This window comes from Lithobates pipiens, unplaced genomic scaffold (genome assembly GCF_037356315.1).
Source record: "Lithobates pipiens isolate NorthernLeopardFrog02 unplaced genomic scaffold, aLitPip1_a1.2 Scaffold_8, whole genome shotgun sequence".
NCBI lineage: Eukaryota > Metazoa > Chordata > Amphibia > Anura > Ranidae > Lithobates > Lithobates pipiens.
The window spans coordinates 11,452,595-11,469,518 of NW_027507903.1; the positions used below are offsets into that span (position 1 = coordinate 11,452,595).

Here is a 16,924-nt window from a genome sequence, read left to right on the forward strand (position 1 = left end):
ACATTTGCAAATACATGCGTAAGCTACAGAGTCACTTCTAAATTTACAGAGTAAATCTTTAAATTTACTCTGTAAATGTGTGTAAACTAAACCCCTGTTTTTAAGGCAGACAGGATAATTTGGTTGGTTGCAGACTGGTCGGTAAGTTGAGCTAGGAATTTTCTTTAGTTTAGTTTGAACACTCTGCACCCCGCCTACATGTGGCAGAAGCCAAGTAGAACAGAATGGATGTCACTTGCATCCTTGTACATCAGGCTGCCTCCAATCCATCACAATTAGATCCAAGAATATGGAAAAAGTGGTAGACCTTTCAAGCTTATTTTTTTTCTAATATGAGCGGATTTGACTATCAATGGATAGCCTAACATGGTCTTTCATATCAGGTCTGTCATGTCCACTGTTGTTCCTTTAGTCCCCATTCATACCAGCGGACTGATCGGGTCCACCTGTCTGTTTTTCAGGCGGACCCCATTGGACCACCCATTGTTCTCTATGCAGGGGGGGGTGGATATTAGCAGACAAGTGTCCACTGACACACACCAGCATTCAGATACAGATAGATAGCGATACGTTCGCCATCTGTCCGGCGGATCGGATGACAATTGGATGGAAGTGGACAGCCCCATAGAAGAGAGCGGACTGTGTCTGTGTCTGCTTTTGCATAGTGGAGCAGACACGGACCTGTCATACACCTGCCCAGCGGGGATCAGTGGAGGAATCCCTCGCTGAGTAGTCAGATCCGTTTGGATGGATTTGCGTTGTATGAAAGGGACCTTAGTAATAGTGATGGACGAACTTCCGACGGGACGTTTCGCGAAAGCGAAATGCGAACGGACCCAAACGTTCGCGAAACCGAACGTTCGCCGCGGGCCCCATTGACTTCAATGGGAGGCGAACTTTGCAAACCTTCATGTCGAATTTGCGGCCACGTGGTAATTATTAGGGGGTAAAACGTAGTCCCACCATCTGGACAATGACATAATACATGTATGAGGTGAATTTGGGATCGATAACTACAAGCATTTTTATTTTATTTGGGAAATTGTTCTAACAATTCAGGACTATGGAGCTAATGAAGGCAATGGAGGAGAGGGAAGGTCAGGGACCAGGGTAGGCAAAGAAGAGGGTGCAGGAGATGATCACCAGCAGCGTGACATACCGGAATGACACATGCACCGTGATAGAGGCATCTGACAGCAGCACCGTAATACAGAGCACTGACAGCAGCACCGTGACATACAGCGCTGACAGCAGCACCGTGACATACAGCGCTGACAGCAGCACCGTGACATACAGCGCTGACAGCAGCACCGTGACATACAGCGCTGACAGCAGCACCGTGACATACAGCGCTGACAGCAGCACCGTGACATACAGCGCTGACAGCAGCACCGTGACATACAGCACTGACAGCAGCACCGTAAGCAGCCCCAGGAGGAAGTCAGCACAGCACAGGGATGGTGTGATCCCCTCATAATAAGAACCCCCAGGAGGAAGTCAGCACAGCACAGGGATAGTGTGATCCCTTCATAATAAGAACCCCCAGGAGGAAGTCAGCACAGCACAGGGATATCATAAGCAGCCCCAGTAGAAATATGACACCGCTCAACCTCTTCAAAGAGGAGGGTAGGGGCATATAGTACGGTGTGCTTTTTTGGGTCAAGGAAGTGAGCCAAATGAATTAAGAAGGTCTGTGTGCTTGATTAAAAAAATAGTTTATAGACATATACATGGTCTACTGGTCACATGTGTTGAATTCCTCCGAGATCCATGCCTCATTCATTTTTAGAAATGTGAGGTAGTTAACACTGTCGTGAGCTAGGCGAGTACGCTTATCGGTCACAATCCCCCCTGCTGCGCTGAACGTCCTTTCGGACAGGACACTGGATGAGGGGCAAGCCAACAGTTCGATTGCAAATTGGGCAAGCTCTGGCCAGAGGTCAAGCCTGCCCACCCAGTAGTCTAGGGGTTCATCACTCCTCAGAGCGTCCACATCGGCCGTTAACCCAATGTAGTCGGACACCTGACGGTCTAGGCGTTCCCTGATGCTGGATCCGGATGACACCTGTCGATGGGTCGGCTGAAAGAATGACCTCATATCCGAAGTCACCAACACATCTTCAAACCGGCCTCTTCTTGCAGGCGCTGTTGGATTGGTACCCGCAAATCCTTCTCTGGGAGTGGGAATTGCTCCTCTGCCAGCGCACGCAAAAGCAGAATGCAGCATTTCTCGAAGCAAGGCCTGGAAGTGCTGCATTCTGACAGCCCTCTGCGACGGCGGTAACATTTCCGCCATTTTGTGTTTGTACCGGGGGTCTAAGTACGTTGCCACCCAGTACTGGTCCTTGACCCTCATGCTTTTTATACGGGGGTCCCTATTAAAACACTGGAGCATGAAGGCCCCCATTTGCACTAAAGTGGAAGCGGTGTGGTGGCCTGGCTCCTGCTCATCATCCAGGATAATGTCGTCCTCTTCATTCTCCTCTCCCCATCCTCGCACAACAGGGATCCCAGAAAGGTTTAAAGCATGCTCTTCTTGCTCCTGCTCATCCGCCCCGGCACCATCCTCCTCTAACTCCTCATCAGACTCCTGTTGTTGACTTGTCTCAGATAGAGTAGCCCCCCCTGGGAATTCATCCAGCATTGCGACTTCCTCATCTTCCCGCTCCTGCTCCTCCACAGCCTGATCAATGACACGACGCAATGCACGCTCCAGAAAGAAGGCATAAGGTACCATGTCACTGATGGCGCCATGGCTGCGACTGACCAGTTTGGTGATCTCCTCAAATGGCCGCAGAAGTCTGCATGTGTCGCGCATGAGCAGCCACTGGCGCGGTGAAAAAAAACCCAGCTCCCCAGAACCGTTTCTTTCGCAGAGTTCATACAGGTAGACGTTAACTGCACGTTTCTGCTGGAGCAGCCTATCAAGCATATAGAAGGTTGAGTTCCATCGCGTCGGGCAATCGCAAATAAGACGTCTGACCGGCAGATGGTGTCGCCGCTGAATGTCAGCAAGGCGAGCCATGGCCGTGTAAGATCTTCTGAAATGGGCCGAGATTTTCCTTGCCTGCCGCAAGATGTCCTGGACCCCAGGGTATTTGACAAGGAATCGCTGCACGACCAAGTTTAAGACGTGTGCCATGCACGGCACGTGCGTGATTTTGCCCTGTTTCAATGCGCTAAGCAGATTGGCACCGTTGTCACACACCACTTTACCAACTGTCAAATTGAGCGGTGTTAGCCACTCATCTGCCTGTGAACGCAAAGCTGAAAGGAGTGCCGGGCCAGTGTGGCTCTTTGCTTCCAGGCACAACAGACGCAGCACGGCATGGCAACGTCTCACCTGGCATGTGGAATAGGTTCTGGGGAGCTTGGGCGGTGCAGCGGAAGAGACGCTAGCAGCGGAAAAGGAGGAGGCAGCTGAGGAGGAGAGGGAGGAGGATGGAGTAGGAGGAGGAGAAGAAGAGTCAGGCCTGCATGCAATCCGTGGCGGTAAAACCAAATCTACACGGGTGCCACGGGTTACATGCTTGACGGCCGTCAGAAGGTTCACCCAGTGGGCAGTAAAAGTGATATACCTTCCCTGCCCGTGTTTGCTAGACCACGTGTCTGTGGTCAGATGTATCTTGGCACCGACACTGTGTGCCAGAGATACATTCACTTGCCGCTGAACATGGCCATATAGCTCTGGGATGCCCTTCTCTGAGAAATACTTCCTTCCTGGGACCTTCCATTGTGGTGTTCCAATGGCCACAAATTTGCGAAAGGCCTCCGAGTCCACCAGTTTATATGGCAGTAGTTGGCGGGCTATGAGTTCTGACAAGCCAGCCGCCAACCGTTGGGCAAGAGGGTTATCCGGCGTCATCATTTTTTTACGCTCAAACATTAGGCCCACGGAAGCCTGCCTTTTTGCAGAAAAATGTGAGCTTGGCGTGATGGAAGGTGGAGTGGAGGACAATTGTGAGGAGAGAGGAGAAGGAGAAGTAGAAGACGAGGCTGGACGGTGAGAGCCTGCAGTGTGGCTTTGTGTGTTCCGTTGCTCCCACTGGGCTCGGTGATGGCTGCTCATGTGCCTTCTTAAGGCGGTCGTCCCTAGGTGAGTATTGGGCTTACCGCGACTAACGCGTTGACTGCAAAGATTGCAGATGGCAACGCTATTGTCAGCAGCGGACACGTTAAAAAAAGCCCACACTGCGGAGCCATGTGCCGGTGTCCTGGGAGCGCCAGATGTGACCGTACATGGTCGATGACTCGCTCCTGATACATTTGCAGTCTGCTTTGTCCCTCCTGTGCAATGTAAGTTATTCCTGCTTCTCCTCCCTATCTGCTGGTCCATATCTCCCTCTGAACTCCCCTCCTCTTCCTCTCTTGTGGGCACCCACGTGACATCACTAGACACGTCATCATCAACGTCACCTTCCCCACCGCTATAAGTAGAGATCTCGGAGTAGGCAGCAACACCGGGGACCAACCTCCTCCTTGGGCTGATCTGGGTACTGTCGTCAGACTGCTGAGTAGCGCTTGTTGCTACCTCCTCTTCCTGATCCAATACCAAGAGTGGCTGCGCATCAGAAATGTCCTCTTGATATGGATCGGAAAATAATTCCAGTGACTCAAGCGGAAGGTATGTGGTGGTGGTGGTGGTGGTCGTGTTGTTGGTGGTAGTGTCTTTGGGGGTGCACATAGCAGAGAGTGAAGAAGAGGGTGCAGATCGAGAGGATGAGGAGGGTGCAGAAGAGTAAGGCTGAGCGAGCCACTCAACCAAGTCTGGTGCATCCTTTAAAGTAATTGAACGCACCTTCTGCAACTTCCCACTTTGGCTCAAGCCTGTTGCTCCTGCCCTACCCCTACCACCCCTGCGGAAGGGCCTGCCTCTTCCTCTGCCTGTCATTTTTTAAATGACCCTGTGACAAAACTCTTAGTCCCTATACCGATGAAGGACTGCTGCAGTATAGGGCAGCAGTCAGCAGTGGTGCACGTCAACCCTATCTATTGTGGACCGATAGCGGTCCTTACAGAACAGCAGACTGTACCGCACTCAAGCCTATGTACCGTAGCACCCTATACCAAGTTACCAGTCCTTATAAGAACTTTTGTGGACCAAGCAGGTTGTGTATTAGTGTTTAGCAGACTGTACGTCAGTCCCTATACCGCTGAAGGACTGCTGCAGTATAGGGCAGCGGTCAGCAGTGGTGCACGTCAACCCTATCTATTGTGGACCGATAGCGGTCCTTACAGAACAGCAGACTGTACCGCACTCAAGCCTATGTACCGTAGCACCCTATACCAAGTTACCAGTCCTTATAAGAACTTTTGTGGAACAAGCAGGTTGTGTGTTAGTGATTAGCAGACTGTACGTCAGTCCCTATACCGCTGAAGGACTGCTGCAGTATAGGGCAGCGGTCAGCAGTGGTGCACGTCAACCCTATCTATTGTGGACCGATAGCGGTCCTTACAGAACAGCAGACTGTACCGCACTCAAGCCTATGTACCGTAGCACCCTATACCAAGTTACCAGTCCTTATAAGAACTTTTGTGGAACAAGTGAGTTGTGAATGTTTAGCAGACTGCAGCAGAAGGGCAGCAGTCAAGTATAATATCCTTTCTATATTTGGAAGAAAGAATATTATACATGTACAAGCCTATTACTGTACCACTGATACCAGTCCTGAAAAGAACCTTTGTGGAACTAATAATAACAGCAAGTCTTTAAAATTACCCTCACTGCCTGACAACACTGCTTCCTTCCTGTCCCTATACAAATTGGCAAAAAAAGAGAACGATTAGTGGTTACTGGAACAGCTCTTTTGTGGACCTTGATAGTAACAGCTAATGATGATGATGATGATGATGAAAGACTAATCTGGCTGTCCCTGTAGCATACACCGTCCTTTCCCTTTCTCTAAACTAACAAAAGACACTCAGGCTGCTGCAAGAATCAGCAGCACAGCAAACCTATCAACACCTAACACCTATACCAGTCCTGAAAAGAACTTTTGTGTACCAAATAGCTAGTGGTTTATCTCTCCCTACTCCACACAGGAACCTGTCCCTATCGTAACAGAAGAAAGAATGTAAAATGGCCACCGGATCGGGTGTATTTATAGGTTAGGGGGAATGTCCAAGTGTCCATGTGCTGTCATGTCTCAATTGGCTGTCCTGTATCACATGATAAACGTGTCACCAAAGGTTAAAGTTCTTGTATACATTAAACACGTAAGTCCGCCGCGGCGAACGACGGAAAAAGGCGTTCGAACGTGCGGACCGCGAATGTCGGAAATTCGCCGCGAAACGACCGCCGGGCGAAACGTTCGTCCATCACTACTTAGTAACAATAGGAGTAATAATTACAATATTCTTATAGCTTACTTAGGTAAAGTAAAACAAAAATTACATTTTCAGAAATTAATGAGAGCCCACATTTGCAAATTCTTCCTCCTCTTCATCTTGTTACAGTTTCTGGACAGTTGTACCAAGTGCGGTTGGTGACTTACTATAAGAAGCAAGAAATGCAGACCGTCACGTGGGAAGGAAGAACCAGACAGATTCCAACTGCCCCACCAGGTAACGTGTCCACCTACCCGTCCCATCCCATGGACAAATTACAGGCTCAAAATCATGTCGTCATGTCTGAGGGAAGAACTGTCTCTGCTACTTCTAGCACATTTCCTTTTTGTGAACCAGAAAATACAAGTGCAATCTGTGGGCAAACAAGTCCCAGATAGGATATTTCTCCTTGGCCATCAAGTGTCTCAGGAGCAACGGCATAGCTTGAGGAACCCGTGTCCTGATGCAAGATATGAGCCAAGATCCCTGAGCTTTTATCTTGTAAACACTTCTTCAAACTTAAAGGGGAACTTCACTTTCTCCTTTTAATTTCCTTTTTTCTTTTCGCCAATCTTACCTTAAAGTGGTTGTGAACCTCTGAAATGAAATGTGAACAAAGCATATCCCTTTATAGTGTGTACTTGCCTCAATCCAGAGCACTTAGTGTTATTTCTATCTGCTTTCTCTTCTCTCTGTTATCTGCATTATTCGTCACCACAGAATAACAATAATCAGCATGACCCCGCTGTACCAGGGGACATGGATCAATGCAAAAAAAAGTTTTAAAAACTGCAGTTTTTTTGGGAGCAGTGATTTTAATAATGATTAAAGTGAAACAATAAAAGTGAAATATTCCTTTAAATTTCGTATCTGGGGGGTGTCTATAGTATGCCTGTGAAGGGGCGCATGTTTCCCGTGCTTAGAACTGTCCCTGCACAAAGTGTCATTTACAATCACTCGCGGCTATAATGAATTGTCGGCTCCCGTAATACAGAGAACACTCATTGAAAGTCATTGCTAAAAAAAAAAAAAAAAAAAGCGTGGGGTTCCCCCAAATTCAATTACCAGGCCCTTCAGGTCTGGAATGGATATTAAGGGGAATCCTGCGTCAAATTTAAAAAACAATTTGACGTGGGGGTCCCCCTAAAAATCCATACCAGACCCTTTATCCGAGCACGCAACCTGGCAGGCCGCAGAAAAAGAGGGGGGGCGAGAGAGCGCCCCCCCTCCTGAACCGTACCAGGCCACATGCCCTCAACATTGGGAGGATTCTTTGGGCCCCCACCCAAAGCACCATGTCCCCATGTTGATGGGGACAAGGGCCTCATCCCCACAACCCTGGTCGGTGGTTGTGGGGGTCTGCGGGCGGGGGGCTTATCAGAATCTGGAAGTCCCCTTTAACAAGGGAGACTTGGTAAGGGGGTAGAAAAGTACCCCTACCATTTCACAAAGAAAGTGTAAAAAATAGTTAAATAAGACAAACACACTTTTGAAAAAGTCCCCAAAGCATCCTCCCAATGTTGAGGGCATGTGGCCTGGTACCGTTCAGGAGGGGGGGGGGGGTGCTCTGTCGTCCCCCCTCTTTTCCTGCGGCCTGCCAGGTTGCGTGCTCGGATAAAGGGACCCCCACGTCAATTTTTTTTTATTTGACGCAGGGTTCCCCTTAATATCCATACCAGACCTGAAAGGCCTGGTAATTAAATTTGGGGGAACCCCACGCTTTTTTTTTTAATCAATGAGTGTTCTCGACAATTCATTATAGCCGCGAGTGATTTTAAATGACTTTTTTTCCTGCAGAAATTACACTTTGTGCAGGGACAGTTCTAAGCATGGGAAACATGCGCCCCTTCACAGGCATACTATACACACCCCCCAGGTACAAAATTTAAAGGAATATTACACTTTTTGTTGTTGTTGTTGTTTTGTTGTTTTTTTTTTTGTTTCACTTTAATCGTCATTAAAATTGCTGCTCCCGAAAAAACGTCCGTTTTTAAAACTTTTTTTTGCATTGATACATGTCCCCTGGGGCAGGACCCAGGTCCCCAAACACTTTTTAGGACAATAACTTGCATATTAGTCTTTAAAATGAGCACTTTAGATTTCTCCCATAGACTTGTACAGGGTGTTCTGTGGCTTTTCGAATTTGCCGCGAACACCCCAAATTGTTCACTGTTCGCTGAACAGGCGAATGGCAATGTTCGAGTCGAACATGAGTTTGACTCGAACTCGAAGCTCTTCTCACTGATCACCAATGTAAGGAACATTCTTCCCATTGACCATCAATTACCAAATCTAAGCAGAGGTTCCCTGAGACTTAAAATTTGTTTTAAGTGTGGTTAAAATGGTTGAGAAAGGCTGGTCTATATTTTAGCTTTTTGTGTGATCTATCTGTTCGATCTGCAGATTTTAAAGCCCAGCGGATCCCTCCACTACCACCCAGCCATATCCAGGTGGAACCCAACAGCTCAACGTCTGTATGGGTGAAATGGAGGAAGCCCATAATCAGCAGCAAAATAGTGAATTATACTGTACGTTGTGGGCCATGGGGAGCCAAGAACGCCTCACTATTCACCTATCACAGCAGGTAAGGCGGAGAACCTCCATAATGATCACATGGTGTTGCCTATACATGAAAAAAAACTATCATCAGTATATATATGCACTATTTTTGTCCATTCCATGTGCAACTTGCATTGACATCTGTGCATGAAGTTGCATAGAGGTTGGCAAGCCGCACATGAAATGGCACTGACTTTGAGCGATTTTAAAGCCACATTCCACGTGAACCGAGTCTTAGCCACAGGTGGTTTACATAGACAGAGATTCGCACCGTGTCCCCCCCCCCCCCGGCGATCGGCGGGTGCCGGCCAATGGATGTCCACCAGCAACCCGCAGACTGGGTTCACATTTGTGTGCTAGGGCAAAGCATGCAAAACCGGGTGCCTCCCAGCAACACACAAAGTGCATCCTCTTTGCAAGACCATTAATTCCTAATGGCAACCCCAATGCAACTTGCTAATGCACATGCCAAAGCACATGATTTCAAAGGACCATGCGTTTTGGTGTGGTGCGATTTGAAAAAAAAAAGCGTTTGCACTTCTTCAGAGTGATTGTGATGTGGTGCATAGACCATTGAAATGAATGGGATCCATTAAATGCGATGCACCAAAACGCATAGGTATGAACGGAGCCCGGTGTCCTGACCATACTTGTTCTCTGTTCTCAGCGTCTCGGAGGAGATCCTGATCAGTGGCCTTAAACCGTATACGAGGTATGAGTTTGCAGTGCAGTCGAATGGCGCTGGAGTGGATGGACCTTACAGTAACATCGTAGAAAAGATGACCCTTCCAGATAGTGAGTAAGATACACAATATATTTCCACCATGTTCTGCTCCAACCAATAAAATGGCATTCCTCTATCTCTATACAACTGGCTGAAAAAATGCGAGGTGTTCCCAGAATGGTGCCCATACCAAGTGACTTTAATGTGATACTAAACACACACGGTATAATTTCCATTGTCCCTTCTATTTCTGTATATAGATGATGGAACTGTGATTATTTTACCCCTCCATGCCTAATGCCGCGTACACACGGTGGGAATTTCGGCCGATGAGAGCTTTTCATCGGAAAATGCGACTGTGTGTACGCTCCATCGGAATTTAGCTGGCCGAATTCCCGCCAGCCAAAAATTTGAGAGCCTGTTCTCAATTTTCCAGACGGAAAAACTTTCTATCGGAATTTCCGATCGTTTGTATGCAATTCTGACAAGCAAAAACTCATGCATGCTCAGATTCAACTACAAGACGATTTTTTCCGACCAAAATTCCGATCGTGTGTACGCGGCATGAGCCTTTTTCTGACAATTGTTGCTTACAAGTTAAAATTCGTATTTGTCTGCTAGAAAATTACTTATAACCCCCAAATTTATATATATATATATATATATATATATATATATATATATATATATATATATATATATAGCAGAGACCTTAGATAATAAAATGGCGATTGTTGCAATATTTTATGTCGCGCTGTATTTGTGCAAGTGGTCTTTCAAATGCAGTTTTTTGGGAAGAAATACACATTCTTGAATTTAAAAAAACAAAACAGTAAACATAACCTAGTTTATTTTTGTATAATGTGAAAGATAATGTTATGCCGAGTAAATAGATACCCAACATGTCACGCTTTAAAATTGCGCACACTCGTGGAATGTCAAAAAACAACGGCACTTAAAAATCTCCATAGACATCGCTTTATGCCCCGTACACACGGTTGGACTTTCCGCCAACAAGCTCACATCCAACATTTGTTGTTGGAAAATCCAATCGTGTGTACGGGGCATAAAGCCATCAGATTTTCTGCTGATTTTTGTCTTCAGATTTACCAAAACCATGTAGTATAAGGGCCTGCCTGATTGCATACAGATTGAAACTCCTAAGGTCTGACCTCATATTATATGGTTTTGGTAAATCTGAAGGAAAAAAAATCGGCAGAAAATCTGATAGTGTTTATGAGACTTAAGAGTAATGCCCTGTACACACGGTCGGACATTCCGACCACAAAATCCGTTGGATTTTTTCAGACGGATTTTGTTCGAAGCTGTTATTGCATACACACGGTCGGACAAAGTTGTTGGAAAATCCGATTGTTCGGAACGAGGGGACGTTCGTTGCGTAATCCGATTGGACTTTTCCGTTGGAATTTCCGACTGTACAGGGCATTACAGAGGAGATGTTGTGCTATAATTATTGCTCTCGATCTAAGGATCGTGGAGATACCTTACATGTGTGGTTTGAACACCGTTTACATTTGCATACATTTGCATTACATACATTTGCACCCGGGAAGTGAAGCCGCATACACTTACGTATGCGCTCGCTTCTGCGCACAAGCACAGAGTGACGGGGCACTTTAACGTTTTCTTTTTTTTTTTTAAATTAAATTATTTATTTATTTTTACACTGTCTCTTTAAAAAAAATGTTCTGATCACTTTTATTGCTGTCACAAGGAATGTGAACCTCCCATGTGACAGTAATAGGCAGTGACAGGTACTCTTTATGGAGAGATCTGGAATCTAAAAGGCCCAAGATCCCTCCTTTGCACTTAAAGCGGGAGCTACAAATGCTGCAGCTGCTGACTTTTAAAATAAGGACACTCACTTGCAGGACAGGACTTAGGGTGGTGGGGGCCCCTGGGCTTGAGTCACTTTCGGGCCCTACCTTCTAAACATTATCGTATTTATCGGCGTATAACTCACGCCAGCGTATAACACGCACCCCAAGTTTAGGAGGGAATTTTAAGGAAAAAAAAAAAACATTTAAATGCCCATCAATGCAGCCTGGCAGTGCCATTTGCAGCCTTGTCATTGCAGTCTTGAAGTTTAAAAATGGTGCCGCCGAGATACAGAGTCCTGTGTATCTTGGCGGCTCTCGGGTCATCTCGTCGGCTCTCAGGTCTTCTCGTCGGCTCTCAGGTCCTCTTGTCGGCTCTCAGGTCCTCTTGTCAGCTCTCAGGTCCTCTCGGCGGCTCACGGGTCCTCTCGTCGGCTTTCAGGTCCTCTCGTCGGCTTTCAGGTCCTCTTGTCAGCTCTCAGGTCCTCTTGTCAGCTCTCAGGTCCTCTTGTCAGCTCTCAGGTCCTCTTGTCAGCGGCTCACGGGTCCTCTCGTCGGCTTTCAGGTCCTCTCGTCGGCTTTCAGGTCCTCTCGTCGGCTCTCAGGTCCTCTCGTCGGCTTTCAGGTCCTCTCGTCGGCTCTCAGGTCCTCTTGTCAGCTCTCAGGTCCTCTTGTCAGCTCTCAGGTCCTCTTGTCAGCTCTCAGGTCCTCTCGTCGGCTCTCAGGTCCTCTCGTCGGCTCTCAGGTCCTCTCGTCGGCTCTCAGGTCCTCTCGTCGGCTCTCAGGTCCTCTCGTCGGCTCTCAGGTCCTCTTGTCGGCTCTCAGGTCCTCTTGTCGGCTCTCAGGTCCTCTTGTCGGCTCTCAGGTCCTCTTGTCGGCTCTCAGGTCCTCTCGGCGGCTCACGGGTCCTCTCGCAGTCCCGAGCGGAGCCGAGAGTAGTGTGCTCGGCTCAGTCACGCCCATTCCCTGTGTTATGTCCATCATAGGTCGGGACTGGGCATGACTGTGAGCGGAGCTGAGCCGAGTACACTCGTCTATGTATCTCGACGGGGCCCCCTATTGGGCGGGGCCCATGGGCTTGAGCCCAGTCAAGTCCAATGGTAAGCCCTGCCCTGCTCACCTGCCCCAGGGTCCAGCGAGATCGAACCGTCCCTTGGTTCTCAGATGCTGCCACTGCCATCTTCGGTTAGGGTAATCAGGAAATGAAGCCTTGCGGCTTCACTTCCCGGGTTCGCTACTGCGCATGTGCGAGTCGTGCATCGCAATCCGAATGGTCCCCGCTGTCTCTGGGACCCGTGTGTGTCCCAGCAGACAGTGCGGGGGATGGGAAGAGGCGTAGACTCCCGTGGGAGTCTATGCTTGGAAGTGGGTGCAGATACCTGTCTTATACAGGTCTCTGCACCCCCCTACCCCCTGAAAGGTGCCAAATGTGACGCCGGAGGGGGGGAGGGTTACGAAAAGCGGAGGTTCAATTTTTGTGTGAATCTCCACTTTAACAGCATTAAAAACAGCAAGTATGGCTGTTTTGAATACTGAATAATATTTGGTGCCTTTTAAAAGGGGTTGTAAACCCTCCATGGTTGTTCACCTTAATGCATTCTGTCCATTAAGGTGAAAAACCTTCTGTGGTGTTATAGCCCCCCCCCCAGCCCCCATTTTACTTACCTGACTCCAATCTATCTCCGGCCGTTAACGAGCACACCAGCACTAGCCGATGTCTCCTGTCCTGGTTGTATAGATTGATAGCAGCGCAGCCATTGGCTCCCGCTGCTGTCAATCAAATCCAATGACGTGGCGCTGGGGGGGGCGGGGCCGAGTCATACATTCGGCGGCTATGGATGGCGAATGCTGGACTTGGGAGCACGCCTGCAAGGTAACCCCGTCCGGAGAATGCTTCTCCTAGGGGGTTATCTGATGTGGGTAGGAGCCACAAGAGCCGCCGGGGGACCCCAGAAGACGAGGATCGGGGGCATTCTGTGCAAAACGAGCTCCACAGTGGAGGTAAGTATGATATGTTTGTTATTTTTTTATTTTTTTAAACAATCCTTTACAATCACTTTAAGTCTTCAGAAAACCGGAAGACATCACGACATCATGACATCATCATGACATCACTTCTAGGTTACTAGATCCGAGACCCGACCAAAGCCAATTCGTTCTGATCCCTTGCGTGCCTTGCCATGCGGGTGGGACGGGAAAGCCTAGGATGTCCCTCCCCTCCTGTTGCTAGGGATAACAGCCGAGCATCGGCTCTAAAAAACGGTACTGGGGGGAAGCTGCAGCTGCACGCATCACCCCGGTACAACCACTTGAAGTTGAAGGCCACATATTTGTGTTACATCGGCGTGAAGGGGTTAATAGAAAAAAAAGTACTTTTTTCCTAATGGATATCCAGCTGTCTCATGACCCAGCTCTCTACCAGCCTGTCTGCAGGGAAACATAAGCTTCTAGTGCTCTGCTGCTGGTCACATGTTCAAAAAATAAATAAAAATTGGACTACAGAGTAAAAATAAATCATTAATAATAGTAAACGGTTTTAAATTGTCATAGAAATATATATTTGAAATCAAATTTTTTGGCAATCACATGGAGTGAGCGGATTTCTGCCAGTCACATGCTGTGTTACGCCCCTGCAGCCTGTGTCTTAGAATAAGAGGGAGGTGAAGCCTCCATCAATCTACATATAATATCCAATATCCCGCCCCCAATTCTGTTTAGCTGGTTAGTGGGCATGGTGGAGGAGGAGGGAGGGAGTGGGCTGTCATTTACCACTGTGTTAGCGCCCACATGTGTGACTCTATAGTCACATGGGCTGCTCAGATGTGATGGGGAGGAAATGCTCAGCATAGAAACTCACTGAAAACTGAGCATGTGCAGAGTTGCCACCACAGCTGCAAAATCCCTAGCTGCATCCGGGACTTGGACTGAAGGGGGCGATAGAAAGCAGCAGGATCAACCAGGTTTTTTTGCAGAATACAGAAAGGGAATCTCATAGTGACTAAGTATGAACAGCGTGGAATACACCATTTATTGATCGTTTTTTATGATGTGGGTTTAGTGACACTTTAAGGGCCCATTCACACTTCTGTGCATGGATAATGTGCAATAAAACATGTAGTACAGCACATTGTGTTCGTTGTAGTGCCATTCGTTTTTTAATGCCCCCCAATGCACCAGTACAGTCGTGACCAACTTGCTTGCACTACAAATCACTGTGGAAGGGGTTAATCTTCTGCATTGTGTATAAAGTCTGTTTGATCCTGTTTTCTCTGATCCTCCCCTTCTTCCACTGTCTCCAATCCATCTCCTGACAGTACAGAGCATTTAGAGTCACTCTGCACATGCTCAGTTTGGTGTGTATTGCTAGAGAGTTTTTTTTTCTTGGGAGAGTGCATGTGATCAACACAGGGCCAATCAGCACTGTTCAGACAGAGGGTCAGGGGTCCTGCAGCCTCATAGGACCGTCACTGCTGATGATTGGTGGGTACCATCTTTTGTGTATGTGCAGCAGGAAATAGGATGTCCCGGACACTGCTGATTGGCCTAGGAGCAACAGCGGCTACCTGAGTTTGCCGAACCCAAGCTGATCACTGGTGTCTATACAGTTACCATTGAAAACCATATTCACTAGTTGTTCCTGTATGTTATGGGGTTGATTTAATAATGGCAAATAGGTTGTTCCCTTTGCAAGAAAGTTGCATTTTGCAGGGGAATTTTACCCAGAGATTAGTGAATGTGGTGACATTTCACTTTGTAAAAAATACCTAATCACATTGCTTTGAAATGATTAGATGATGGAAGTCAGCAGATATTTCACCTCATTCACTAAGCTCTGGGGACACTTCCTTTGCAAAGTGCATCTACTCTTGCAAAGTGAACAGTCTGTTTGCCTTTAGTAAATCAACCCCACTATGTCCACATGGCCATATTAGATCAATGAACTTGCTTGCACATGATTGGATGTTGGAAGTCAGCAGATCTTTCACCTCATTCACTAAGTTCTTGGGAAACTTCCCTTGCAAAGATAACAGCCTACTGGCCTTTAGTAAGCCAACCCCCCTTTTGTTTTTCTTGTCTTGATCTAAATTCAGCTGCTGCCAAAATCCTAATTTGTGATTCTCTCTGCAGGGCCGTCGTCCCCTCCAGCTGACTTGATGCTCCAACCGTTGTCGCACTCTTCAGTCCAGGTACACTGGCGCCCTCCTTTGGAGTCAAACGGAATAATCATGCAGTATTTGATCTTATACACTGCCAACAGAAGCCATCCTGATGAAATGTGGACTCTTTTAACCAAGGAAGGTGAGAGAATGCTGGTGGATGGGTATTAAAGCGGACCTTCACCCAATAAAATTAGTCATGTTTGGTCATCTTTGGGTTACTGCATCTTTCTATTGGTCATCTTTGATCAGCTTTGGGTTACCGCATCTATCTAATGGTCATCTTTGGGTTACTGCATCTTTCAGTTGGTCATGTTTGGGTTGCTGCAACATTCAGTTAGTAATGCTTGGTCATCTTTGGGTTACTACATCTTTCAATTGGTTATCTTTGGGTTACTACATCTTTCAGTTGGTCATCTTTGGTCATCTTTGGGTTGCTGCATCTTCCAGTTGGTTATCTTTGGGTTACTGCAACTTTCAATTGGTCATCTTTGGGTTGCTGCATCTTTTAATTGGTTATCTTTGATCATACTTGCATTACTGCATCTTTCAGTTGGTCATCTTTGGGTTACTGCATCTTTCAGTTGGTCATCTTTGGTCATCTTTGGGTTACTGCATCTTCCAATTGGTCATCTTTGGGTTGATGCATCTTTCAATTGGTCATCTTTGGGTTACTGCATCTTCCAGTTGGTCATCTCTGGTCATCTTTGGGTTACTGCATCTTTCATTTGGTCATCCTTGCGTTACTGCATCTTCCAGTTGGTCATCTTTGGGTTACTGTATCTTTCAGTCAGTCATCTTTGGGTTACTGCATCTTCTAATTGGTCATCTTTGGTCATCTTTGGGTTACTGCATCTTTCAATTGGTCATCCTTGCGTTACTGCATCTTCCAGTTGGTCATCTTTGGGTTACTGGGTTACTGCATCTTCCACTTGGTCATCTTTGAGTTACTGTATCTTCCAATTGGTCATCTTTCGGTTACTGCATCTTCCAAGTGGTCATCTTTGGGTTACTGTATCTTTCAGTTGGTCATCTTTGGGTTACTGCATCTTCCAATTGTTCATCTTTGGGTTACTGCATCTTCCAATTGGTCATCTTTGAGTTACTGCATCTTTCAGTTGGTCATCTTTGGTCATCATTGCGTTACTGCATCTTTCAATTGGTCATCTTTGGGTTACTGCATCTTCCAATTGGTCATCTTTGAGTTACTGCATCTTTCAATTGGTCATCTTTGGGTTACGACATCTTCCAATTGATCTTCTTAGGGTTACTGCATCTTCCAATTGGTCATCTTTGGGTTACTGTATCTTTCAATTGGT

The 16,924-nt window shown here is 47.1% G+C and overlaps 1 protein-coding gene across 2 annotated transcripts in view; it reads left to right on the top strand.

Moving 5' to 3' along the window:
• The window catches only part of LOC143962950 (immunoglobulin superfamily DCC subclass member 4-like), a 194,489-nt gene that overhangs the window by 148,939 nt on the left and 28,626 nt on the right, over positions 1 to 16,924 (top strand). For both annotated transcript variants that reach the window (XM_077472461.1, XM_077472460.1), the window contains exons 12-15: positions 6,457 to 6,564; positions 8,731 to 8,911; positions 9,554 to 9,681; positions 15,577 to 15,747. In XM_077472461.1, the coding sequence (XP_077328587.1) occupies positions 6,457 to 6,564; positions 8,731 to 8,911; positions 9,554 to 9,681; positions 15,577 to 15,747 (588 nt within the window). The remainder of the gene's footprint in view (positions 1 to 6,456; positions 6,565 to 8,730; positions 8,912 to 9,553; positions 9,682 to 15,576; positions 15,748 to 16,924) is intronic.